This window comes from Marmota marmota, unplaced genomic scaffold (genome assembly GCF_001458135.2).
Source record: "Marmota marmota marmota unplaced genomic scaffold, marMar, whole genome shotgun sequence".
Lineage (NCBI taxonomy): Eukaryota > Metazoa > Chordata > Mammalia > Rodentia > Sciuridae > Marmota > Marmota marmota.
Window position 1 is genome coordinate 3,227,474 of NW_026000103.1, and position 25,906 is coordinate 3,253,379.

At 39.1% G+C, this 25,906-nt stretch overlaps 1 protein-coding gene across 1 annotated transcript in view; it reads right to left on the minus strand.

The window, feature by feature from the left end:
• Positions 1-1,756: 1,756 nt before the first annotated feature.
• The window catches only part of Sh3gl2 (SH3 domain containing GRB2 like 2, endophilin A1), a 58,420-nt gene continuing 34,270 nt past the window's right edge, over positions 1,757-25,906 (minus strand). The window contains exons 3-8 of the mRNA XM_015502574.2: positions 12,934-13,077; positions 11,901-12,034; positions 9,952-10,110; positions 7,765-7,868; positions 5,435-5,565; positions 1,757-3,341 (exon numbers count right to left, since the gene is read on the minus strand). Of these exons, the coding sequence (XP_015358060.2) occupies positions 3,142-3,341; positions 5,435-5,565; positions 7,765-7,868; positions 9,952-10,110; positions 11,901-12,034; positions 12,934-13,077 (872 nt within the window). The 3' untranslated portion in view covers positions 1,757-3,141. The remainder of the gene's footprint in view (positions 3,342-5,434; positions 5,566-7,764; positions 7,869-9,951; positions 10,111-11,900; positions 12,035-12,933; positions 13,078-25,906) is intronic.

The following is a 25,906-nucleotide window of genomic DNA, read 5'->3' on the forward strand; positions in this document are numbered from 1 at the left end:
GGGAGGGAGGACTATGTTTCCAGAGTTTTCTCTTTAAGACCTATTAAATCTATTTGAAAAATAGACAATTGCCCCACTGAACTTGTTTACCATTTTAGGTTCAGTTTAATTCAGTTCCACTTCTATTTCTGAAAGTTCGTTCTGTGATTACTTTGAAGGGCAAGTATTTTGGAGAAGTTTAACTTCCACTGATAGTCCACAGAGTTGTCTATTCTTTTCTATATTTAAGATTTCATTACAAACTATTTACTATAGTTCAATAAAAACAAGAAATTCAAACAGTTATGAATCTGCTAAGTGTATCAGTAATAATCTCCAGAAGACTCCCTGAAAAAAAAATTTTTTTGAATCCTGGAAATCTATGGTCAGGGCACTTTTATTTCAATTGACATTGACTCATAATGATATTACTCTATTTGGTCAGGTCTTGATGTTAGTTATCCTTTAGGTCACAAAAATAACAATAAACAGATACAGCTGATATGACTATATCACACTAAAGATAATGGAATGCTTTATTGGTTCAAATATGGTTGAATGTCTCTTTCTGGACTCACTATTCTGTATAGTCTATCTATGCTTCTACTGTTGCATTAACAGTATACTACCCTAATTACTAAAACTTTGTTTTAGATTTATATAGGGTAAGTCCTCCAAGTTTGTCCTTCAAGAAAAAATATCCCTTTGCTTTTACATGTAAATGTTATAAGGCTTGAAATTGAATACAAAGAAGCAAATATTCTTAGATTTTGGTTGAGACCACATCGAATATTTCAACAGGTAAATTTGGAGAAATATCTTACCTTTACTGAACCGACTTTTCCAATCCAGAAACACAGAATACCTCTTCACTATTTTTCCTAAAACATATTTCATAATTTCATATGCAGAGATCTTGCTAGATTTCTATCTATAGGTTTGACCTTTTGATGCTTCTGTAAATTTTTTTAATTGAAATTTTCATCTTATAAAGAGTAATCCTATAAAATTCACTTATTAACATTTTATCTTAAGATCCTTCTGGATTTCTACATTCACAACAATGTCATTAGTAATTTTTTAAAACTGAATTAATCTTTAATAATCTAGAACTCATGTAGTTTGCGAAAACATCGTTTTTGTTAGGTTAGTTCACATATGTAAGTTATTCAAACTCTTCATGTTAGTTTCGAAAATTTGGCTTACTAGTCTGAGCATAAAATAATTTAAAGGGTACCTAATATACAAAGAGCATGTTTATTTTCTTGGAAGCTTTGGAAATACCTATTCTGTGTGCAACTTCCCCTGTTGCCATCCGCCCAGTGCTGCTACACACAACACAACAAGAGAAAAGAATGCTGGATTTTTTATTTTATTTTATTTTAGAATGCTGGACTTTGACCCAACTGTTTTTCAATATATATTTGTTTCTCTTCATGTATGAAAGGAAATAAAAAGACTGGTTGATGTGATAATTTCATTTGCCCTTTGTTGTGTTATTATCTTGCTGTTGCCACTGGTGCATCTTATGGGATCTCGAGACCTCCCCTCTTCACGTGTCTCATCTCTCAAGTTCTTCTCCTTCCTGGAGTTAATGGAAGTTACCAATGTCCAGCTGGCTTCTTGCTGCTGGAACCTTCCTACTTACAGTGAGGTAGAAAGGTGGTTGGAGTCAGGTCTGGGTGCAACAGGAGACAAAGGAGACTGAAGTGAGTCCTCTTCTACCCACTGTCAGGCCCCCAAAATGGACACAAAATGAAGAAGCAGAGCCTCTGTGTTTGTTTTCAGCAATATTTATTGGAAACAGCAATGCTTCCCAGGTGAGAGTTTATACATTAAGCAGTAAGATTTGCCTTTCACTCCACATGATCCACTACTGCAGGTGGCACATCGGAAGCAACACATTCAATCTCTGAAATAGTCTGTACAGCTAGATAAATAGAACTCTGGATACCTAACAGGACTTTCATGACTGATATAGGGGGAAAAAAACAACACTGGTAAGTTTACACACAGCACTGTACACACCAGATGGAGATGGGATAGAAGGGACAGATGTAGATGTGATGACTGAATTGGGAGAGGTTTTGCATATGCAGTCACAAACCTTAAACCGCTAAGCACAAAAATCATCTTTATTTGGTCCTCATTGAGGGCAAATACACACAAATGATGTTCAAGGAACACAAGGTAAAAGTGGAAAGGAAAGACATTTACTGTTTCTTGGTCTATGAAGTTGTGGGAAATGGTTACTAGTATTTTTCTCCTTATATCTCTGTGCCTAAAGAATTTATGTAATGAAACATATAATTCATGAATAAAACTGAAGGGAAGATAACTGTTCCCCCTTCCCTGTACCCTCCAGATATGGTCTAAATATGTACATGGCTTCTGTACAGTAAGAAATTTGAGCTTGAAAACCAGATCTTTTCCCAATTCCTCATAATGGAGAACTTCTTCTTTTCAGCCCTTTCTACAATATGCCGATTGCTGTCTCACTTCAAAATAAATGAGTATCTCTCTCCCCTGGCCCACTGGATTTAATAACAGGGAGTAAAGAAAACAGGCTGTATCTCAGAAATAGACATCAATGGGGAGAAAAAAGTGACTGTTTCCAGAGAAATGCTCTGAGCCCATCAATAATACTTTTCTACTGCTGGCATCAGGAAACTAATTCATTCAGACCAGAAGACAATTTGCTGGTGAGGGAGGCTTTTTTGACAATTCCATGCCTCACATATTTAGGAAGGGACAAAGTGAAAAAGAAAGAACTTTCTCCTCTTTGAATGAAGAAGTTGAGGCCTGAATGGCCCCTAGGTGATAGACAATATCTTCAGTAGGATGATTTTTCTGTGATGTGGCTCATGGTCATATTCTAAGAGACCACAGCCTCCTGAGAACTGGGTAAACAGTAGTTCTGTGACTACCAGCTAGTCTCAGATAGTGTTTAAAAGCACATGCCATGCCCACCAGGCTTGGAAGATACCATCCGTCACCAAGGCTCCTGTGGGAGCACACAAGTCAACCCAAGACACTTGTGGGGCATGATGACTTGGTCCACTGCGGCCTGCACTCAAGATGTGTTGTAAAGCAGCATTATCAAAGCAGTGGTTAAACTTAACTATCTGGGTCAAGAAAAGGTGAGCCAGCCAGCATAACTTTCTAATGGGGCAGGGCAACCAGAATTTCTACATAATTGATGGGGAAGAAGCCTGACTGGCCATGAAGCATCCCCTCATACCAGTTCTCATCAATTTGGTTGGTGAGTGTGATGATGTCACCCTCTTTAAAACCCAACTCCCCTTCATTTTCAGGTTCAAAGTCATACAGAGCTCGGCAGCAGGGCTGATCCATTGGGACACCTGGGAGTAGGAACAGGAGAGAATAACACAAAGGATATTTAACTTGCAGTATCTACTGCCTGCTACATCCAACTGGCTTCTTGTTCCCCTTCTTCCTTCCCATATACCTCTCCCTGCAAATGCTCCCTCTTGCTACTAGACTCCAGCATCGCTCCAGGGCCATCTTGACCCTAACAGTTTTCAGATGCTTACTTCAATCTTTGGAAGTTGTTGGATATTCCTGTTTCTATTCTCAATATGAAAAAATGGCCACATCTATTCTTGTGATACATACAGCAGCATTCATTAAGGTTTGCCTTCTCGACAATACCCAGAGATGGGAGACCCTATGACTTAGGGAGCTTATAATGAGATCTAGGTTAGTAACACAGCATGGCCAGAATCCTGTTATATTAGCACTTTAAAATCCCTGCACATTTAAAATAGGACAATTAACTCCATGTACAATGCTTTGCATCCTCAGAAAAACAGTTAAGTTCTCATTCGTCAAAACAAAACAAACAAACAAACAAACAAAAAACCTCACCTCTGGAAAACTGCTGTAATGCACAATAATAAAATGCACTGGGTTCAAGTTCTTACTCTGTGTGACCTTGCAAAAGGTCACCCTTGGTTTCTTTTTTTCCAAATTGGAATTAACAATAGAACTTACTTCATATGATTATGTCTACTAAATTAGATGATGTTAAAAGAAATATAATTCATACTTGGTAAAATGTTGAAGCTCAGAGCTATGATGGTAGATAAAAATAATGTATTCCACTTTAAGTAAAATAATAAGGGTTGGAATCATATCTTAAAATATAATCTATCTGGGGCTGGGGATATAGGTCAGTTGGCAGAGTGCTTGCTTCACATGCACAATGCCCTGGCACCACACACACCGTGTGTATATGTGTGTATGTGTGTGTGTATGTGTGTGTGTACACACACGAAATGACCAAATATATTAATATAGCCCACATATGAATATGGACCCAAGTACATACAGCTCCCATACAAACTAGCTGTCTTGGCAGAGAAACAAGGTAATTAATATTTTATTTACAGAAAGCCCCAAATTAAAATGAAAAGCAAAATATACTACTGGTTTCTGGGTAGAAGCACTGTTACAGATAATTTATATGACTAGTCCTGGTAGCCAGAAGCCACTGCTGTTGACATAGGGAACTCAGCTCAGAGTTGCAGAGGTGAGAGCAAGGACAGAGCTGAGATTCATCTCCGGGTTTCTGTCTCCTTTCCTTTTCAGCTCCCTAAGAACATCTATCCAAAGTTTTCTCCTAAAGAACATCAAGCAATGAAGATGTATAGAAAATAGGATAAAGCTGCATATATCGAAAATTCTGTATCTAGTAAAAGACAGTTCCCATGTTTTAACCAAGCCGTGTCATGGAGTTAGCAATGCTTCAAGCACAGGCTTTGTCTGTCCTATGGATAGGGGGTGGAGAGCGATCGTGACAACTGAGAGAATGTGTTATTGGGTGTGCATCAATATTCCTTGGAAAAAACAAAACTTAGCTTTCGTAAGACCAACCTCAGTTACCACCGCACCACGAACTGGTAGAGGGTGGGAGTAGAAAAAAAAAAACCTAGCAGGTGCTGAGGTTCAAAATACATCCATCTGCAAATATATTGAACCATATGTTCCTGTGACTCAAGAAATCCAGCTCCACACGTTCCTGGAGCTGCTGTCTCTGGGTGATGTGGGGTATATGTGGGTGCACACTGCCCAGGGGCTTCATTTTCATTGTTGCATGCACAGGAGGAAAAAGGCAGGGAAAAAAGAAGACATGCCCAGCACCTTCCTGTGGTACTTCACCACCACAAAACAAGGCCCACAATCAAATGTGTCTCCTAGAAAGTCTGTGTGTACTGCTGAGTAAGAGAAAAGGGTCATGCAAAGGAAGTTTTGCAGAAAAGTGGTGGAGGGAAAGAAAAGGAAAAAAGATTCCTTTAACAGTTTCTACCCAGCAAGCCACTCCATGAGACTTGTGTTACTGTACATTTCTCATGCAGCCAGATTGAAATCCTGGAAAAATATTGGCCATGTGTCCAAAGCCTAGGAAGTGAGGTCAGTGATCTGTGCTCCTTACCTGCAGGCTTAGGAGTGCCGGTGTGGGAGAGGCCTCCATTGGGCTGCGTGCTGTCTCCAGTTGAAAACTCCAGGCTCATTCGAGGTTTAGGCTGATATTCTCTTCTAGGCTGAGATGAAGCTTGTCTTATTCTGCACAGAAGAGAAAGAGGAGAGGAAAAAAAAAAGGTTGGGTTGATTCAGGAGCAAAAACAGAAAGCAACAAAATCAAGGAGATGTTGGGCCACTTGCCAGTCTACTATGACAGAATGTGGAAAAATCAAAGGAGCCGTAGTTTCCTTCTGTGTGTGCACCTGTGCTCTTAGTGATGTCCTCCTTCAGTGTTATCCTCACTGTCTTTATTCATCTATCAGTCCCTCACTTCCTCCCTCCTTTATTCAGTGATTTATTCCACTATGCACTGTGTGAAGTGCCAGGAACACAGAGGTGATTAGGATACAATTCTTGCCCTCAAGCAATTTATATTCTGTAGGGAACAGCACAACAGATTATCAAATTACAATAGTGCTGTCAAGGAGAAATCTGCAAAGTGCTGTGGAATTTGGGGTGGGACTGGGGGTAGGGAGAAGTCCCCTCACCTGGGAAAGGTAGAGAAGTTTCAGGAAAGATGCAAAAGATCCCTAGGAGTTATTTCCAAAAGAACACTGTGGAAGAAAGCTACTCTAGAACAAGAGCAGGTTTAAAGGGAAGGAAGAAGGAAATACTGAGAGGAGTGAGAGGTCTAAGATAGTGGGGGAAAGGGAATGAGGGAAAGCAGGAGAAAAATGGAAAGGTATGGCTGATAACACATTCTGCATACCACTAAGTATTTTCCACAGCTTCAGATACTGGATAAGCAAAGAACACCAGAGATATGCAAGCATGGAAGGGGCTAAGGGTATGGTCACTGTAGAATGATACTGACTTTCAACATATTTCAGAGGAAAGAAAGGAAACTGGTCCCTTTATATTCAACAGGTATCACAAAGGCACATACTTCTTTAGTAGTCTGACATGTATAGTTTTAACTCTTTCTAGAGGCTTCAGGGATACATACATTCCCACAAGGCACAGTGCACCAAAGGAAGCTGCATGATCAAAGCACCGAAGAAGATATTGAGGAGAGGAAGACCTAGCCAGATGCAAACAGGTGACATTTCCAACAGTGCAGCACAATACCATTTGTGTATTTACTGTGCACTAAGCCATCTATCTGTTCAGCTATGTGAGTCTAATCTGGCCATAATCTGAGAATAAAGGTTGCTGGGTGATCTTTTAAGGTAGGTGTGTGTGTGTGTGTGTGTGTGTGTGTGTGTGTGTGTGTGTATTTAGCAAGATTATCCTGCTTCATCTGGCTAAGTAAAATAACACATATATATAGTTGCCAGCCTACAATGGTTTGACTCAATAATTTTTTGATTTTTGAAGGTGCCAAAGGGATGCAGATGGAACAGAATCCACACTTCAAATTTTGATCTTTTCTGGGTTAGCAACATGCCATACAATACTTTCTCACAATGCTGAGGGCAGGAGTCGGGGGAGGGGAGCCACAAATCCCAGTGAGCGATATAATCACAAATATAAACAATCCCTATTCTAAAGTGCACTGTGTGTTAAGCTATGTTGTTCCATAACTTATGTATATTAAATGCTTTTTACACTTTGGGTTTATTGACTATAATCCCAATGTAAGTCAGATAAGCAGCATCTGTAAGATAATGTAGAGTCACTGCATGTAGCTCTGCAGGCTGTGTCCCCAAATCCAGACAGCCCATTTGCACAGAGAACTACTATAGGTCTCTTTGAAGTGCATCTATGGAAGTAGAACAGGTATATGAAAATGGCTCTCTCTGTTAGTGAGAGAGTTAGGACTTTATTATTCTGTTAGGACTTTATTATCATTCAAAGAAACCTGATATGAAAAGATGCAGGCATTCAAATAGGTTGTGCTTGCCAGTGAGCCCCAGATCCACACACTGAGTGCGGCTATGGGCTCCCTAAGCCTCAGTTTGATCAACTGTTACTTAGACAACAAGGATGTTTTAAGAATAATTATATGCATTAAGTCTCTTGCTGAACATCTGCTCACAAACTGCATCCATCATCATCAATAGTATCCAGGTGTCCATCTGTGACAGTCAGTATAGAATCCAACCTATCATAAACCCAAGCCTAGATCCAAAAGAACAAAGTAAAATGAAGCACAGACAACTAATCCACAAGATGTCTATGTAGGATCAACAAAAATTTTGGCAAAAGTTTTGTCTCCAAATGCATTCTATTATTTCGGTTTCTTTACATCATTTTATATCAAGGAAATGTGAATGAGAAATGCAAGGAAGTGTTACCCACCTTTCCTCCAGTCTGACTGTGACCTGCTGCAGGATCTGCACTGCCTGCTTGTGGTACTCCAGCTGGGCTTGCACAAGCGCAGAGAGCTGGCTCACCTGTTCAATCTGCAGATAGAGGGCAAATCATGCCTCAGTTACCAGGTTACTGTCCTGAAGCTCCTACTACTTACTGTCCCACACATATGACTATGCCTGGCAATGCTGATGACTGTGTGGCAGTCCAGGCTAAGACAGATGTTCTGCAGGCTCCAAATTCCTTAGAGATAAGAAAGCATCCTTGTTCTTAGAACCACATATATCAGTACCAGGAAGAGCAGCATACGTAAGAAACCCCGTGAAGATGACATCACTCTATTAAACAGTCTGATGTCTAGTTACCACCTTCTAATGATGATGTGGCTTCCTTTATTGATTTCTTAAAGGAAAAAGATCCACTGACTAAAGGACTCTTTGTTCCCTATACTTTTTATCCTAAGTTAATATCAGTGTTGTAATAAAAATGTGAATATTGATTGCTCACATAGGTACCATGGAGGTAATATAGTCTGATGGAAAACCTTTGGTCCTCTCAGAGCTTCATTTGTAGTGCAAAGGGGTTTGATTATGTGACATCTTGAGTTCTTTCTAGCTCTAATATTCTTAGTATCCTTAGTTATTCTTCATCTTGAATCTCCCGTTGTGTTGTGACGTGAGCAGTAGCCTCCTAGTGAACAGAGGTGATGTTACCCTGAATTTGAGGTATAGGGAAGGATCCCTGAGATTCAGGTTTCCTATGTTATTCCTCCTGAGTATTTAGGTGGACAAAAGTTATTTCACATGAACACAAACCTATACCACCTCCTGATGGTGAAAAAGACCAGATTTGTTCAATATGCCTTCCCTGCCACAGGAGGAAGACAGCTAAGTGATGTAATGGTTAATTTTAGGTGTCAACTGGATTAAAGGAGACCCAGATAGCAAGCAAAGCACTATTTATGGGTATATTTGTCAAGGTATTTCCAGAAGAGATTAGCATTTGAATCAGCAGAATGTGTAAGGAAGATGTGTCCTTATCCAATGTGGACAGGCACCATCAACTTGGCTAAGGGTCCAAACAGAGTAACACTGCAAAAGAAAGGAAAATATTTACTAGCTCCTGAAACTAGGCATCTGCTCCTGCCCTTGGACATCAGAGCTCCCAGTTCTTCAGCCTTCAGACTTGGTTTCCAAGACTTGCACCACTAGCTCTCCACCTCTGCCTGGTTCTGGGCCTCTACCCTCAGACTGAGAATTGCACATTAACTCCACTGGTTCTCAGAACTTCAGGCTTGACTGAGCCATGTTACTGGCCTCCCTGGTTCTCCAGATTTTGGATGGCATATTGTGGGACTTCTGAGACTATAATTTCATGTGCCAATTTCCCTGATAAATTCCCTCTTCTGTATCTTTATCTATATCCTATTGGTTTTATTTCTCTGGAGACCCTAACCTAAGTAATAAATACATAATATCTATGAACATTTTGGCAAAAGTTGCTGAGCAGCTGATAGGGTAGGAGGTAGAGATGAACAAGGACAGGAAAGCTGGTATAACAGGTCTTATTGCATAAGTGAAATGAGGAAGGAGGATCTTTCATTGTAATTTCAAAGCTAAAAGAATTTAACAGAATGTAATGTCTATAGCAATAAACAATAATTTAGCACCCTGGGTATGCTTTTAAACCATCTCATCTATATCCCAAGTGTAATACCTATACTACAATCATCATTCTCAATAAAAATTACCTTTTCAAAGACAATGTCAACTTTACTTCAAAATGCAGAATGTCTTAATCTATGTTGGATGCTCAATTCTGAATGTATTTCATAATCTCAAATCAATATACTTTGTATCAACAAAGTATTTTTTCAAATATTGGACTTACTCATGAATCATTACCAACATTCTTTTTCTCTTTGCACTAATAGTAATGTTTTAAGATTCCTCATCAGGAAAAAAAAATCTAGGTAAATCAAACTATAACAGTGCAGGAAAATACTACTTCTCTGTATACTTTATCACTTAAAATTATTTAAAAGAAATAAGCATCTATGTGTTCTTACCACATAGTATAATCCAATCTTAACATTTTTAATATCAGACTCTTTAACACATTAATCTACAGCCTCAATGATAAGATTAAATTAAAAACCACAGAAGAGTCACTTACATCCATCTCCAAAAGATTGAACATGCTTGACTCAGCAATTTCTTTAGACTCATCAAATTTCTCCAGAGCTTGACGGAGCTCTTCATCTGGAATCTTGCCTTGTCGTTTCTTCTTATAATCAAAGTCCAGGCGTCGACCTTCCAACTTCTTTAGATGATGCTGAAAAAGTCAAGGGCATGAATATGCTATGAAAGGACTTACAGAAAAGGTCCACTTGCAGCTCACTTATACATCATGCCTATCAGCCTCCAAAATAAGACAGGCTACATTTCAAAATGGCACACTGCCAGAGAAACAAAAAAATACACATTAAGGAGGCAAATATTTCCAAATGTGGAGAAATATCTTCAAAACTAATTAAGAATGAGAAAGACATTGTGGGAAATTACATTGTCCTTTATTTTCTGCCTTTGCCAGCCAAAGTCAAGCTGGACTTTGCCTTTCCCTCCCAATGATAAGGGAATATGTGTGCATATCCTAAACATACTAAAAAGGATATACTCAGCCCACAAGTCTCCATCTTTAAGAGAAACTGTATCTCAGGAAAAGGCAGGGCAAAAACACTTTCCCTGAAATAATGTGCAAAGGAATGGAATTCTTGATTTTGTAATCATTCAGTCTATTAGAATCACCTAAATTGTTCATCAATAAAATAAATAATTCCTAATTACCTAAATCAAAACATCCAGGGCTGGGCCTGGGAATCTCTATCTTAACCTTGTTCCAGTTGATTGTGGCAGCTTTTGGGAATGTCCTGATTTAGCCTAAGCCTCCTCCTGACAGGTGATACAACTCAATCACAAAGCCTCACTCAGAAGGATTTCAGCTAATGCTCCACAATGAGCTTCAATTCTTCCTTGCACTATCCCCAGTCAGGCTGCCCAGACTCTGCCCAGCACTGTTAGTAGCCAGGTGGGAAAGTTGCTTTCCAAAGTCAAAAGGTACTTTCCCCACCCTGAGAGCTGCAGCCTTCTACTACTAATGACTGGAAGAAAATGCTGGACTTTCCCTTTTTCCTGGATATGTCTGGAGTGGAAGGAAAAGAAAACAGAGCTTGGAATGACAAAGAACTGAGAAAAAAGAAGGATGAAAAATATCCTTCCCTCCCACTTCATATCCTGCTCCCAGTCCATGGCTGATCCAAACTAAATGATATCTGTTCCTCTGGAACAGACATTATTTTAAAACATCTGAACTTTCAGCCAGCTGTGGGGTAGAACATGGGATCAGTTACAGTTTGGATGCAGAGTGCCAGTCTGCCATTTACTGGGTGACCCTGAGTGAGTGGTAGAGTTGAAGGAGACTTACGCTAGAACAGGGAGAACCAGAGAACCGGAGTTCAAGCTACTGAAGTCCACTTGACAGAATTTAAGCTACATCAGGTTCAGCAAATATTAATTGTTCAGTTTTAGGTTCAGTGATTGAATGAGCAAACATCATATATCCAGTCAGAGACAAAGCCCATTGAATTTATTAGAAATAGCTCAATGGTTCTATAAGTTTCAGAAAGAGGATTATTGGCTACTCCTGATCAATCCCAATCATATTTTTTATAAAAATTTTTAAAAATACATTTAAAAGTGAAAGAATATTTACTTAAACTAACATATAGTCCAACTACATTTGGGAGGTGACACAGGTCTGGCAAATCATTCCAACTGATAAAATTATGTCTTCTCAGGTTGAGTCCATTATGCTTCCAGAGGGAAAAAAATATCTGAAAAAACTAATGTGGAAATAGGACATAAAGAAGTCACATGTAATACACAAGAGTGGCATGTCACAACAGTAGGCAGAAAGGTATTATACTTCTAATTTCTCTTAACTTGTCTTGCCCTGTTGTTTTGAATTTCATGTGCCCAGTTCTGTCAACATAAATATTAACTTCAAAAATGTTTTCTAAAGGAAATGAGCATCTGGACAACTCCTACAGGACTAGTTGCACATACCTGAATTTCCCTCAAATCTTTGTCATGAAGATTCTGAAGAGGATCAATGAAGTTCTGCTTCACTTCCATGTCCAAAGAGTCTTTCACTTCTGAAAGTTCCCGCATGGCCTCCCCTACCTCACCAAGTGCTGGACCTGGAAGAAGAGAAGGAAGTTCTTCTAACTCAAAGAACAAAGATGAGCTACACTTGTAAAAATAGGGCATTCACAGATGAAAATTCAGGATTACACATCCTAAAGATGACGAAGACCAGAGGGAAAGTGTAATGTCTTTTCCACTTAGGATGTTCATTTTGAGAACCAGACTCAAAGCCTCATGCTAAGGGGGAATAACCCTTATCATCAAGAATGTAACATTTTACTTTACTTTAAAAAAGTAATTTGTGAGGCTCTCTGCCCTCTGCTGGAAGTACCAGCTCTTGTTGATAGAGGACCAGTTTCAGACCAATGTATTTAGAAGAAGCAAATACTAGGAATGAAAAGCAGGTTCAACCAGGAAGAACAATCATCATGTCAAGAAGGACATGTCCCACATCACAAGGGGGTTAAGACAAGAGGTGTTTAGTGTCATCATTGAGTACTGGAAAATGTCGGTAGTGAAGGAATAAACCCTGTCTCACTTAGGGCAGTGGGATTAGGTACATATACAAAGGAGCTGAGATCTAAGAGAAAGCCCAAATGGCAGGATGTTGCTTTGTGCTGTGACTGTTTCCTCTGTCTCAATTCTCAGTTCCTCCCAAACACACCCAATAGAAAGTGCAGAGGCACCTGGGTATGTCAACCAAAGGAAAAGATTCAATTCTAGAAGTCTGTTGTAATGACTGGATCCAATCATAGAAAAGAAAAACAAACTAACCAAAACAAGACAAATCACCTTAAAAAAAGGTGAAAATTTAAAAAAAAATTTGTTTCATGTATGTAAGATCTAAAACAAAAAATAGCTTGACAAACTGCCTACAGAGTTTCTTACCAGCAATACAGCCCCCAGGGCTAACCAGCGTAACTACACTGTGAAAAAGCATGGCACTCCTTACCAAAGTTGCAATCATCTCCAAGCTCCCTTCCAAACTTGAGCATGGCCTCTGCAAGTAGTGCCTCTGCCTGAGGATAGCCTGGACCCTTCTCCTGGCCACGGATTTTTGACATGGTGTTGATCATGCTGAGCTTAGCTCTGGAAGCTGAAGGCAAAGAGAGAATAGGCTTTTGAAGTCAGCAATGTGGCACAGTGGAAACAGGGACAGATGAGGAAGCAGACCTCAGACTGGCCTATAATCGGCTCAACGATCAAAAACCGTACCTTTATCCTTCATGGTTTGGGCTTTACTTGAAATATGTGGGTGTTGATGTATAGATAGACATAGATATACATATGGATATAGACATAGATAAATAGAGATAGAAAGATATCAATATAACATATATATGTAAATAAATATAGATGTGTTGATATATAATCACTAAGCTCTCTCTTTTCCCTTAAAATCCTATGAGGAATTATAAAGAAAAGGCAAAGCTATTCTCAGAGAAGCAATAGTAGAGGCTCAGATCCTATTCTCATCTGTCCCTCCCTGTCCTCTCTTCATTCTGGTGGCTCCAGCTGAGAGTCTGTGGCACTTGGTGGCTCCATAGAGACCATTTTGGAAAATCCTGAATTATGTGATTATCTCTAACTTTATTCCAGTTTTATATATCAATTCTAGAAGTCTATGGAATAAAGTCCAAAATCAATGGTAAATTACTGAAGAAAATAAGGAAAATTATACTAGTCTATATTGGAATTATCAATGACAAATAAAGGTCAAACAGTGACATTTTCAAACACACAAAAGGAAGGTCACAAATTTTTCCCCTTCCCAGACTAATGGAAGGGTGAGCCTTTATGCCGTGGTTCAATGACATCATCTATAAAATAGAAGTATGTTCAAAATAGTCTCTTAACTAAGATTATGACACAGATTCATGAAGAAGAAACATAGTGTGCTCATTAAGAATTAATTACTTCTTTTGCATATAGTTACATCTGAAAATTAGTTTAATGCCTCAAAGATAGCATTTCAATTATTTATTTGGCTTTTATTTTTATAAAAGAAGATGCCTGGAAATCAGTTTCAATCTTAGTAGAAGAAATGGCTTTATTAACAAGATATTAAAGCTATGGTTTAATTTATTCTAGAATGCCTGGGTTCCTTAGGCTCACTGTTAGAACGTGGTTTGCACATTAACCCAGGACTGTGCCCAAGATCCCAGCTGCAGGGAAACCCCTGTCAGAACCACATCTAAAGGTACTTCTGGCATTCAGTGGCTGATCTAGTTCAAATAGACTCTTATTTAAACTCTGGGCCTCAATGATACAAACTGGAGATAAGAGAGTTATCAGGGGAGGATTCCCCAACCCTGCCCAGGGACGTTATAATGAGTGAGACAATTAAGGCCACGGCTGTCACAGTTTATAAGGACCTGAGGGTAAAGTCTATTTTAAAAGTAATTAGTGTGACATGTACATACTAAGTGCCATGATGGGGGACTGCTATGAGTTATAGGAACACGGCACTGTCCAACTTGTGGGGTGGGACACTGCAAAGGATTCTGAGAAGAACAACTCACTGAGTGTAGAACCACAGGGAGTACAGGCTGGCCAACGACACACGCAAAGCTGGAGGTGACTGTAAAAATGTAAAACTCACCTTTTATTTACCTCCACTTTCCAAAGAAAAGTGTATCAGATATGTTAAATTTTTAAAAATAAAACTGTCTCATAATCACCGGTTTTCTAGAGGAAACTGTCATTAAAGTGGAATTGCAGAGCTGTTTCTGCAATCAGCCACCACTGAGACCCAGGAAAATCACAATCCCTGCCCTCACGGTGTTCACCGCACACTGAGGAGTTGGGCAGACAGGGAGTAGTCTGATAGGATAAATATTATACTGCCTGATACACACAAGGGGATGGGGAAAATGAAGAAGTAGTAACATCCGTACAAATAAAAGAAAGAAGCCAACACCTGATAATGAGGCACACAGAACGAACACATGGAACAGAGACCAAAGACAGAGAGTAGTGAAACCACCCCTGGTGGGTAAGCCTTCAAATCCTGTTTCGAACATTTTACATTCCACAGATATATTCTGTTTATGAAAGCTGGGTATTGATTAGTGCTTATACCTTCTTCTGTTAAAAACTGTCTTTGGAAAGCAATTTTAAACAGTTTAATATATTGTAGCTGATTTTAATATTCCTCATTTTGACTGTTGCTGAATTATGAATAGCCCTGTTCTCTTACTAATTACTTAAAAACATCTTTGATATATTCCACATCTTTACAACAAGGAAGAATAAAGCCATATTTTATTATTTTATCTATTTATTCAAATGATCTAAAAAAAAACTATTAGCCCACATTTGAAGAGGTTGGCTTTTAAGTTTATTCACAAACTCATTAAATTTTTATTAAGAACCTTGGTTTGGTAAAAATTCTCTGTTCTTGAAAAATAACATCAGATCTTGGAATTACCGTATATAAATGTTAACAATCATTTCAAATGATTTTCTAAAGAAAGCTGAGTATGAGCCTGGAAAATACAAATATAAAACATTAAAATTCCTGTAATGGGACCTCAGCCTGGATTGTTTGTCCAAGTTGTATTGTGACCCTGGAGACCTAAATCCCTTTTCTCCTTAAAGAGGCCTGACTATTCTCCAAAATATCTTCCCCTGCTTCATCACTTGGTTTTCTTACAAATGGTTATATTCTCTCTGAATATGCCAAACCTTTACTTTCCCACCATCACTATCTTAGTTCATTTGGGTTTACTGAAAAAGTGGTTTCCTATCCTAATAGCAATCTCTCCCCTGGGCCATGAGAGTAGGACCCTGGCATATTGGTCTGCGTATCTCCCAGTTAGGGTCAACACAAAGCTGTGCACACTGGAGATGTTCAACACATCTGCTGAAGGCATGAAGAAATGAATGAGAAGACCATCCTAGAAAAGACAGAGCAGAGTAGTAGTTTGCATAAATGGACTGCTCACATGCTGACCGCCCCCTGAAGCACAACAATGGAAACTAGAAACCTTGTTTCTTTAGTTGAGAAATAAAAGGTATGGCAATTCAACGGATTTTTTTTTTTTTTTTAAAAGAAAGAAAACCCCTGACCCTGTGAGCTAGGATTCTGTGGCAGTTACTATGTGCACTGTAGGACTCACCAACTGGTGTGTTCAGAGTGTGGGTAGTATTCCTGAATATATTAAGGGCTTGGTCCCCAGGCTGGCATTATGTGGAGGTGTTGGAACCTTTGGAAGGGGGGTCTAGTGGAAGATTCTTGGTCACTGGGGGGTATATGTGTACATGTCTCTTCCTGTTCTGACTTGAGAGGTAACCATTTCTTTCTACACATGCTCCTAAGATGATGTGCTCTAATCTACTGCCCCCACCAGAGATCACACCAGCATGAGCAACAGAAGTTTTCTTAGAAAACAATGAAACAATACCTCCAAATATCTTAGAGAAAATAAGGAAAATTATACTAGTCTACATTGGAATTATCAATGACAAATAAAGGTCAAACAGTGACATTTTCAAACACACAAAAGGAAGGTCACAAATTTTTCCCTTTCCCAGACTAATGGAAGAGTTCCACTAAAATGAAATCATAAATCTTGAAAAGGGATAGGTATGAGATCTAGGAAATAAACAGGAACCCAATGTAAAGAAGCAGGCAGAGGGAATCCCAACATGACTGTAAAGGGAGCTAACAAGACAGTCCTAGAGCCAGGTGCGGTGGCACATGGCTGTAATCCCAGCCATTCAGGAGTCTGAGGCAGGAGGATCACAAGTTCAAAGCCAGCCTCAGCAACGGTGAGGCACTAAGCAACTCAGTGAGACTGTGTTTCTAAATAAAATATAAAATGGGGCTGGGGATGTGGCTGAGTGATTGAGTTCAATCCCCAGTACACCCTCCCCCACGGAAAAAAAAAAAAAAGATTAAGAAAAAGATAGTCCCAATATTTCAGGCACCACAGGCAACTAGACCAACATAACCAAATGTGTTCAGCTCTGAGAGCCATGAGCTGCGAAGGCGCAACAATCTCTGTGGATCCACAGGACTAATTCTGAAGTTTTCTTTGCTCCTATGCTCCCACTGGGATCATGCTGCAGTTGCCTGCTGTCATACCATAATTTATAATGTACCCTTTACTGGGTTCCTCTTCTTCCCTGCTCCCCTCACAGGGTTTGCTGAAATCACCTTGAAAACCAGTACTTGTGCTAAATCCTTGTCTTGTGGCTTGCTTCTGAGGAACTCAAACTAAGGGAGTAGTCAATCCAGAGTACAGCATCAGATGTTTCAAAGATGATGAACACCTGATGAGTTTCACCATATTTTGTGAGGAAATTCATATGTGAGGCACAGCTTGGAAAAGAATCAGTGAAAGGTACACAAAATGTTCTGAAATTTTAAAAATAAGACAAAGATTAACTCCATGAAAATCAAAAAGATACACGAGAAAGAAAATACTATTATATTATTCTACATGCCTCAGCTTTGTATAAAGTTTATAAGAACATAAAAATTAAATACTGATGTAACAAGAATTATGCTACAAACATACCAGAAAAACGAGAGAACAGAGGTATGTGAAAAATAGGGAGGTAGAAAAAAAAACAAGTGATTCCAATCTTCCAAATTGGGAATCAAATGGAAAACATCTAAAACTGAAAAACTAAGCAGGATCAACATAAATATATTGTTTTAGGATTGGAAACAAACAAACAAGCAAAAAAAAAAAACCCAAACAAACAAAGAAATGGCCAAAAGAGCCTTCAAACTGTTGCTTTATGAAGCAGAAATGGAGAAGGGCTGCAATCCTGGGGGGACTACTATGTTTTATAAAATGTAAACTACTCGCTTTTTAATGTTTGTGTAGTACTTCTATTCTAAAGAACTAAATTTAAAATATTTCCATATATTTTTCCCATAGGGAAAAAGGATGTTTAAAACAAGTCCTCAGTTAAAGAGGGTTGGGGGGATAGTTGTCAGAACTAAGCTAAAAAAAAGAAAAAAAGAAAGAAAAGTCAAGTCCTCAGGCTGGCCGTGATAGCACACACCTGTAATCCCAGCCAACTGGGAGGCTGAGGCAGGAAGATTCCAACTTTGAGGCCAGCCTTGCAACTCAGTAAGATATTCTCTCAAAATAAAAAATAAAAAGGGCTGGTGATGCAGCTCAGTGGTCCATGAGTGTCCCTGGGTTCAATCCCCAGTACTGACAGATAGTTGAATTGATAGACAGTCAGACAGACAAATGAAACAAATCCTCATCTAGTGATTGAAGTAGATAAACAGTATTCTGCCTTGTGGCCACTGCCCCAACCTCAGGGACCTTTCAATTAAAAGGTTTGATGAAAACATATACTCACTGGTATAAAGACAATTGTCTGGGAAGAGAAAAGTTAATAAGGATTGACAGGTGGAATCTTATCAGGAAGCACCATCAGGAGAGAGGGTTTGATGTCTACAGTGAATTCTGGAAGGACATTTTTGGATTGGACTGAAACAGCAGGAAGTGAAAATGGGATAACCAAAAAGGGCTCTACTTAGATAAACAGGACAGTTTCTATTTTGAAACTATGCTCAAAATCTATGCTATCTTTTAAGGAAGACAAATGAGGGCACCTAAGCCTCAATCTTCATCAACACCCAACTCTGAAGCATAATCTGCAGCACCCTGACCATCTTTCTAATTCTGGGAACAGCCAAAGGGAAGTCCAGGCTCTGCTGGGAGTTAGAATGCAGCTCCACATGCCTTGCCTAAGCTATTTTCCTCTGACCTAAAAGCAGTGTCCACGTGAGTCAGTGGACTAAAGCTACCTGTCCAATGCAGCAACTAGCCGGAAATGCTGAACATCCAGTATCTCTGCTAACTCTTAGTTTTTAAGATTTTTATTTCTTCATCTAAATTAATGAATAGGGAAATAAATCACTATTAGGTCTTATCTTTCATGGAAAGAAGCAGAGTGTGTTAAATTAAGCATTAGTTTTGAACACATGCAGACATAGGTAGAAATTCAGCCTATAAATCCTGTTGTTAGCTATGTATCCCTGAAAATTATCTCATTCATAAAGCTGTCACCAGTACTCAAGAATAAACAGAGAACCAGGCTCTCCTCAGGCAGCATGTGTTGCAATGTTCCATGGACATCTTGGTCGTGCAGGGAACCACATTTCTGAGAGTTCCTGTTTCCATGGACCAAAGGGAGGTTGTGTAAGGGCTGGGAGGCAAAAGTAAAGTGGCAACTATGACACTTTGAAGGCTGTCATTGGCTAAAGGAGCCAGAGACAGATGCAGAGGAGAGAATGGGTTACAGTTTGTCCATGATGTTTCCCATTGTGAGCCAAATCATTTCATTTAAAAATATGAATCTTCTCATAAAATTCTTCTGTACACATCAACTTTTCTAATCCTTAAAGAACGCCTCCCTCCCTGTTCAAAAGCACCCTGACCTTCCTCTGTGCTCTGAAATGGAGCTAGTGGCTGCTGGTCAAGTCTTATCACTCCAACTCTGTCTGATGGGCTGGCTGGAGTATGGTCAGGCTTTGGGCAACTGGCCTGCCTGCCTTCCCTTACATGCATTAAACAGTATGAGTCCCAAGATGGCCAGGCCTCTCCATTTCTCCACTGGTACACAAGGGTGGATTCCTATATCTCAGGTGGTCTAAGAGCCATGACTTGGCACTTAACCACACTACTCTTCCCTGAGCAACCTGGATTTTTGAAACACTTCATCTTTAAATCATACTGTGAAGTTCTGCTTTATGTGAGAATGACAAAAATTGATCTCACAATCTCCTTGAATTAGGGAACAGACTCTCGTTTCCCCTAACCAGAGAGGGTTCCTAAGCTAAATGAAGGGCTCTAAGTAAAATGATTTTTTTAAAGATCCAATTTAAAAAATAATAAGTGGGGGCTGGGGATGTGGCTCAAGCGGTAGCACGCTTGCCTGGCATGCGCGGGGCGCTGGGTTCGATCCTCAGCACCACATAAAAATAAAAAAAAAAATAAAGATGTTGTGTCCACCGGAAAAAAAAAAAAAAGTATGTTACACTGGAAACTAAATTACTACCCTTTATACAAAAAAAAAAATTCTAAAACTTCAGTGCCTGGTTGAATTGTTATTTACCAAAAATATGTTTTTAAAGGATTTTCCATGGAATATAATAAAATTAGTATTTAATAACACCTGCTATGTGAAGAAGATTGCTCTGGAGACTGCTGCAAGAAGGGCTCCGCCTCTGACCCCAAGGAGCTGTCATCCATTGGAGACCCAGAAAACTCACTCCCCAGCACCAGGTAAAAAGTAGGGCCATGCTTTGGGGGAGGTTATAAATTCACACAGAGAAGACATCAACCAATTCCCCTAGAAGAGTAAGGGTGGGGAAAGCTAATGAAGCAGGTGACACTAATCTGATCTGCGTTTTCTGAAAGAGTCCACTATACAGGCAGAGTTGGGAAAGGCCATTCTCAGCATCCGGAGAAAAGGAACAAGGCACCAGAAAAAGACATCAAGTGTTCAGAGGGCGCAGAGCCACCAAAACTCTCAAGAACAGCAGGTAGGAAGACAAACTGGTAGAATATTTTGGATAATCACTTAGCAGCATGATTTGACCTGAACTACAAGCTATAGTTCCACCTCTAGGTATATGTCCACCAGAGGTGTGTACACATAGTACAAAAAAGGGACTATTTAAAGTAGCCAGAGGATGAAAACACCTTTATTTTGCTGGTGACAAAATGGACAATAAACAGTGCGTTTTCTCATGAGGGAACATTCAGAGATGAGAAAGGAAATGATAACTACACACAATAGCAAGTGCAAAGTCAAACAGAAAAAGGTAAATCACAGGAGCACCTGATGTGCTTAGGGTTCTATTTAAGTGAACTTATAAGACAGACAAAAGTGTCTGGTGTTGGAAGCCAGGAAGCTGGCATCAGGAAGAGCTTCTGGGATCCTGAGTATTCAGCCTGAGCTGGTTGCCTTTGTGCAGATCATCAGTTTATACTATGCAACTGAGTAACATACTTTTGATCTGTGTACTGCCCTGCTAACACTGGTCCAAGCCATGTCATCTTCAGCCTTGATCATTAACATATGCCCCCTGCTTCTATTCTTGCCCCCTAGAATCTATCCTCCATATGAGAGTCAGGGTGCTCCCATCCAGTGTAAGTCATGTCACTCTTCCACAAACCCTTTAATATATTCTCATGTCATTCAGGTGTCACTCTTCCCCAAACCTTTTAATGAGTTCTCAGGTCATTCAGGGTAGAAGGCCCAGTCCCAACAATGATTCTGAAGTCCTATGGGCTCTGACCCCATGGACATGCCCCTCCTGCTATGGCTCTTTACTACTTCCTGAACACACCAAGAACACCATCTTCCTAGACTCAGTTACTTTCTATTTTTCTTACTCTTCATTTTTCTTCATTGCACTGAGAACCACCTAACACAAAATTTTTATTCTGTATCAACCTCACTCCACTGGGGAAGGGGCTTTGTTTCATTTGCTAATGTATGCCCATGGCTTAGGACATTGCCTTAAGATAAATGTGGCAAATAATTGAAGAATCTGAAGACTTTATTTATCCCCAAATGGAAAAAGTCAAAGCTTCCTTAATGTGAAGACTGGAAATGATGTCTATAGGGCACTTTCTGGCTGAGCTTGGCACTTAACAGAAATACTCATTCAAACAAGTTACAACCATCACAACAAAGTCTGTGTGGTACAGAAGTAGGTGAACAATGAGGACACTGAGATGAACAGATGTGGTACCCCAAGATTTTCATTGACAAGAGGAAAGTTTACACAGCATAATAAACATGGCTTTAGGTGTAAACATCTGATGTTGCCTGTGGTGTAACACTGAGGAGAGGGACGAGAGAGCTCAATCTGGGACAACAGAATGAAGCTGGTAAGTGACTAATGTAAAAAAGGTAAGAAGGCTGCTATGGGTTGGATTGTGTTCCCTCAAAATCCATGTATTTGGAAACAGGGGTTTTAGAAGTTAACTAAGATTAAATGAAGTCATAAGGTTGGAATCCTAATCTAATAGCTAGTATAATTCAGTTATGTGTACTCTATTCTGGGTATTTTAAAGAACGGAGTTTGTTCAGTAAACACAAAGGAGAAAGACAAACTCTAGAAACAGGATCAAAACACATGAGTTCTTAAACAGCAACATGCACCAACTTTAATTTCTGTGTTTCAAATAAAAATAATATAGAAAATTATGTATAAAGTAGATTTTAGGATTTATTCCTTGTAAAACGTATGAGAAAACTAAGAAGAGATGTCCTTATAAGAAGACTTGTAAGAAGGCTACATGGGGGCTTGGTGAGAAGGTGAATGTCTGCAGGCCAGGAGGAAAGCCACCATCAAAAAACAAATAGCCAGCACTTTCAACTTGGACTGCTCAGCCTCAAGACTATGAGAAAACATTTTTTCTATTGTTTAAGCCAGCCATCTATGACAACACAAGGGAACAAAGGTTACACTCTGAGGTTCTGGGACATGAATTTAGGAGGAATACTATTCAAGCCACTATACTATCTTTCAGATGATTATTTTAGCAAACTTGATATAAAAGTAATTTTTATGAGCTTGCTGAATTGCTACATTTATGATAAAACCATTTATTATAATTTTCACTTCACATGGATTTCTAAAGTTCTATCTCTTAAAGATTCCATCTGGGGTTGCTATTCTTGGATTCAGCCACTAAGAAAAAATTAACTTTGAAAGAAGCCTTATAAAAATAAAAAAATATTGATTTCTAAGTGATTTATTTATTTCTTGGATAATAATTTTTTATGGAAGCTTTATTTCCATAAGAACATAAGAATGTGATCAATGAATGAATGTGTGATCTAAAGTTTTCACAGATACAAAAGACACAGGTCCCTAACATCCTCCCTGCTCTGAAGGTCTCCTTGCCTCAATCTCAAGGTATTCTCTGGGCATCTGCTGCCTACTTCCCTGTGGGGACTACTTTTCTGTGGCTATGGTATTTCTGGACTCAGCCAGCAGTGCTTTAGGGAGACAAATGACAGTGTGTTTTTCCATGTCTACCTTTAGTGATACCTTGTTGGCAATTTAAAAACGGCCATAGGAGACTTTGCAACACAGATAACTGGCAACTGCCACAAACTAAAGTTTTTCTTCTAGAGAGATTGTTAAACTATTAGCACCATTAAAGCACTGAGCAGTGATTAACTTTCCAGCTAGAGGAGAATTTTAATGTTCTCCAATTCTCATCTGTGCTGGCTATACTATTTGCTTAAAAAATGAAATAGTTCAAACACATGAAGAAGTATCAAAAATAACATAACACTCATATACACACATTATTGAGATGTTCCTTATTGAATACCATGTTCCTGATCATCTCTGAACAGGTACTTCTTGCTAGCGGTTCTATCTATTGTGTCTCTAAAATAGGGTACAGCACACTCATAAATAAGTCAGTGTTGAAGTTTTATATACATTTGTTGGAAACACATTGATATTTGCTTTTTTTTAAAAAGCCTCAGAGGACCAAGCACAAGTGATGTTTTCTTTTTTTTTTTTTTTTAAAGAGAGAGAGAGAGAGAGAAGAGAGAGAATTTTAATATTTATTTTTCAGTTTTTGGCAGACACAACATCATTGTTTGTATGTGGTGCTGAGGATCGAACCCGGGCTGCACGCATGCCAGGCGAGTGCGCTACCACTTGAGCCACATCCCCAGCCCACAAGTGATGTTTTCTAAGGGGGTTTGGTCCCAAGGGCAATGATGCCAGAGTTGAATTGTTCCTATTCCTAAGGAAAAAATAGGGGGTTCTAATGTCACCTTTTTTATTTTAAGTTTCATTTACAAATAATTCAAAATCAAAGCTTATAATGAATGGAAGTTCTGTAGCTCTGGAAACCAGCAGTCTCCATGGAATAGGAAGCCTGAATAGAGAGGTCCAGCACAAATCCAAGGCCAGGGTGGAGTGTGGAGGGGGGAGGGGACAGGGGTTGTGCAAATGAGTGCTAATGCTGGAAGGAGCAGGGAAGAGGGTGAGTCTGCCCTTCTGCACCCCATCTTCCTTCCCACCACAAATGATTATGACAGAAGTGTTTGGAGAGAGACCATTTATAAATTTAAGAAAAAATTACAACCTACTTTATACTGCTGTGTTATGCTCTCAAGTACGGTTTCCTTCCCTCTTCAACTGTGAAATTTCAAAGAAGAAAACATATTGAAAGGATATCTGTCCATCACAACAGGGAGAAGAAAATCCACCCCCACCCTTGGCTCATGTTGATGAACACAGCAGACACATTCAGGCAGAGCAGGTGGCCACAGTACTGAGTCACATCTTCGTGGTCTGTGAGGAAACCTGATGGATTTAGCACTTACCACAGAAGAACCAGAGACCTGGAACAAGTTTTGTGGAGCCTTTTATTGCTTAAAGGGACTTAATTCTTTTGTCACCTTTATTTACATTACAGAAGCCAAGCTTCATTGCTCCAAGAGCAGAGTTCCTTAGCAGGAAAAATGATGAATGATTTTATTCTAATATTCATAAATGCTACCATCTGGTCTAAAAACTTGGAAAAATCCCCCAAAATATCTTGGAGAAACTGAAGATCATGACCACATTTTATTTACAGCTATCACTTCAGAAGTATCTACTCTCTGTAGTTCCCACATCATCTCTTTCATCCTAGCAATGACACAACAAGTTTTGTTTCTCCCTTTTACAGGAAAGGAAAATGAAGCACATAAAAATAATGACATTGCCCAAGGAAATGCAGCAACAAAGCCTCAGAGCCAGACCTTGAATCATAGTTAGGTCTTCCCAGAATGCTGCACTGGCTCTCACTGCTTTATTAGATCTTCTCTAAATTAGGTCAAATTAGGACGGAGCAGTAGCAGAATGCAAAGCTTTAGCTCTACTTACATGCATTAAATGTTTTAAAATACAGAGGTGAGAAAGTGTGATCATTCAGGAAGTGGGCATGCATTAAGAGGTTGGAGGTCTTTCTGAAACCTTTATGACCTCTGGTGACCTGCCTACCTCAGACCTCTGTTTCTTCACTCAACACAAGACTAGCTTACCCCACACATTACAGTGCCTTTCAGATCCAAAAATTTCTGATTCTTTCCATGAAAATCTTCTAGGACAAGTGGACTACATCATTTGCAAATGAATAGATGTATCTATCTCAATGCATAGAATTTAAATGTAAAATTTCAAAACCCCCAAAACACAATCCTTTACAAAACCATTGCCTAGAGTGAAACAATTATCACTTTAAAACTCCAATGAACTATTTTTTAAAATCTGTCTTTAAATTATTTTTCCCCCACATCAATGTATACCACAGCCAGACCATTTTCTAATGATATAGTTTCTCTGTACAGGTCTGAGCAAAAGAAAGAATTTTTTTTAAAGCTCCAGTGGATATGTCAAAGAAAACAATAAGGTAGCTTATTCTTCCTTCTTCTAGAAACTGTCAGATTTCATTAGAGATAATTAATTCCTAAAGACAAATAGCACTGTGAACAAGCATTGTTAAAATGTAGAGGACCAAAGTGACATATAAATTTTGAAATAGAGCCTCCTTTTGAAGATTAAAATAAAATTAGAACTGCTTTCTCCAGTGACACAATCTATAATCATTTTCTGCTAAATAATGCAACTATACATTATATCAAGGGAATAATATAGAACTGGGTTCAAATGTTATGATGATCTCCAGTCAGAATGGCAGCTATTATGAAGACAAACAACAATAAATGTTGGCGAGGATGTGGGGAAAAAGGTACCCTCATTCATTGCTGGTGGGACTACAAATTGGTGAAGCCATTATGGAAAGCAGTATAGAGATTTCTTGGAAAATTGGGAATGGAACCACCATTTGACCCAGCTATCCCTTTCCTCAGTCTATATACAAAGGACTTAAAAACAGCATACTACAGGGACACAACAC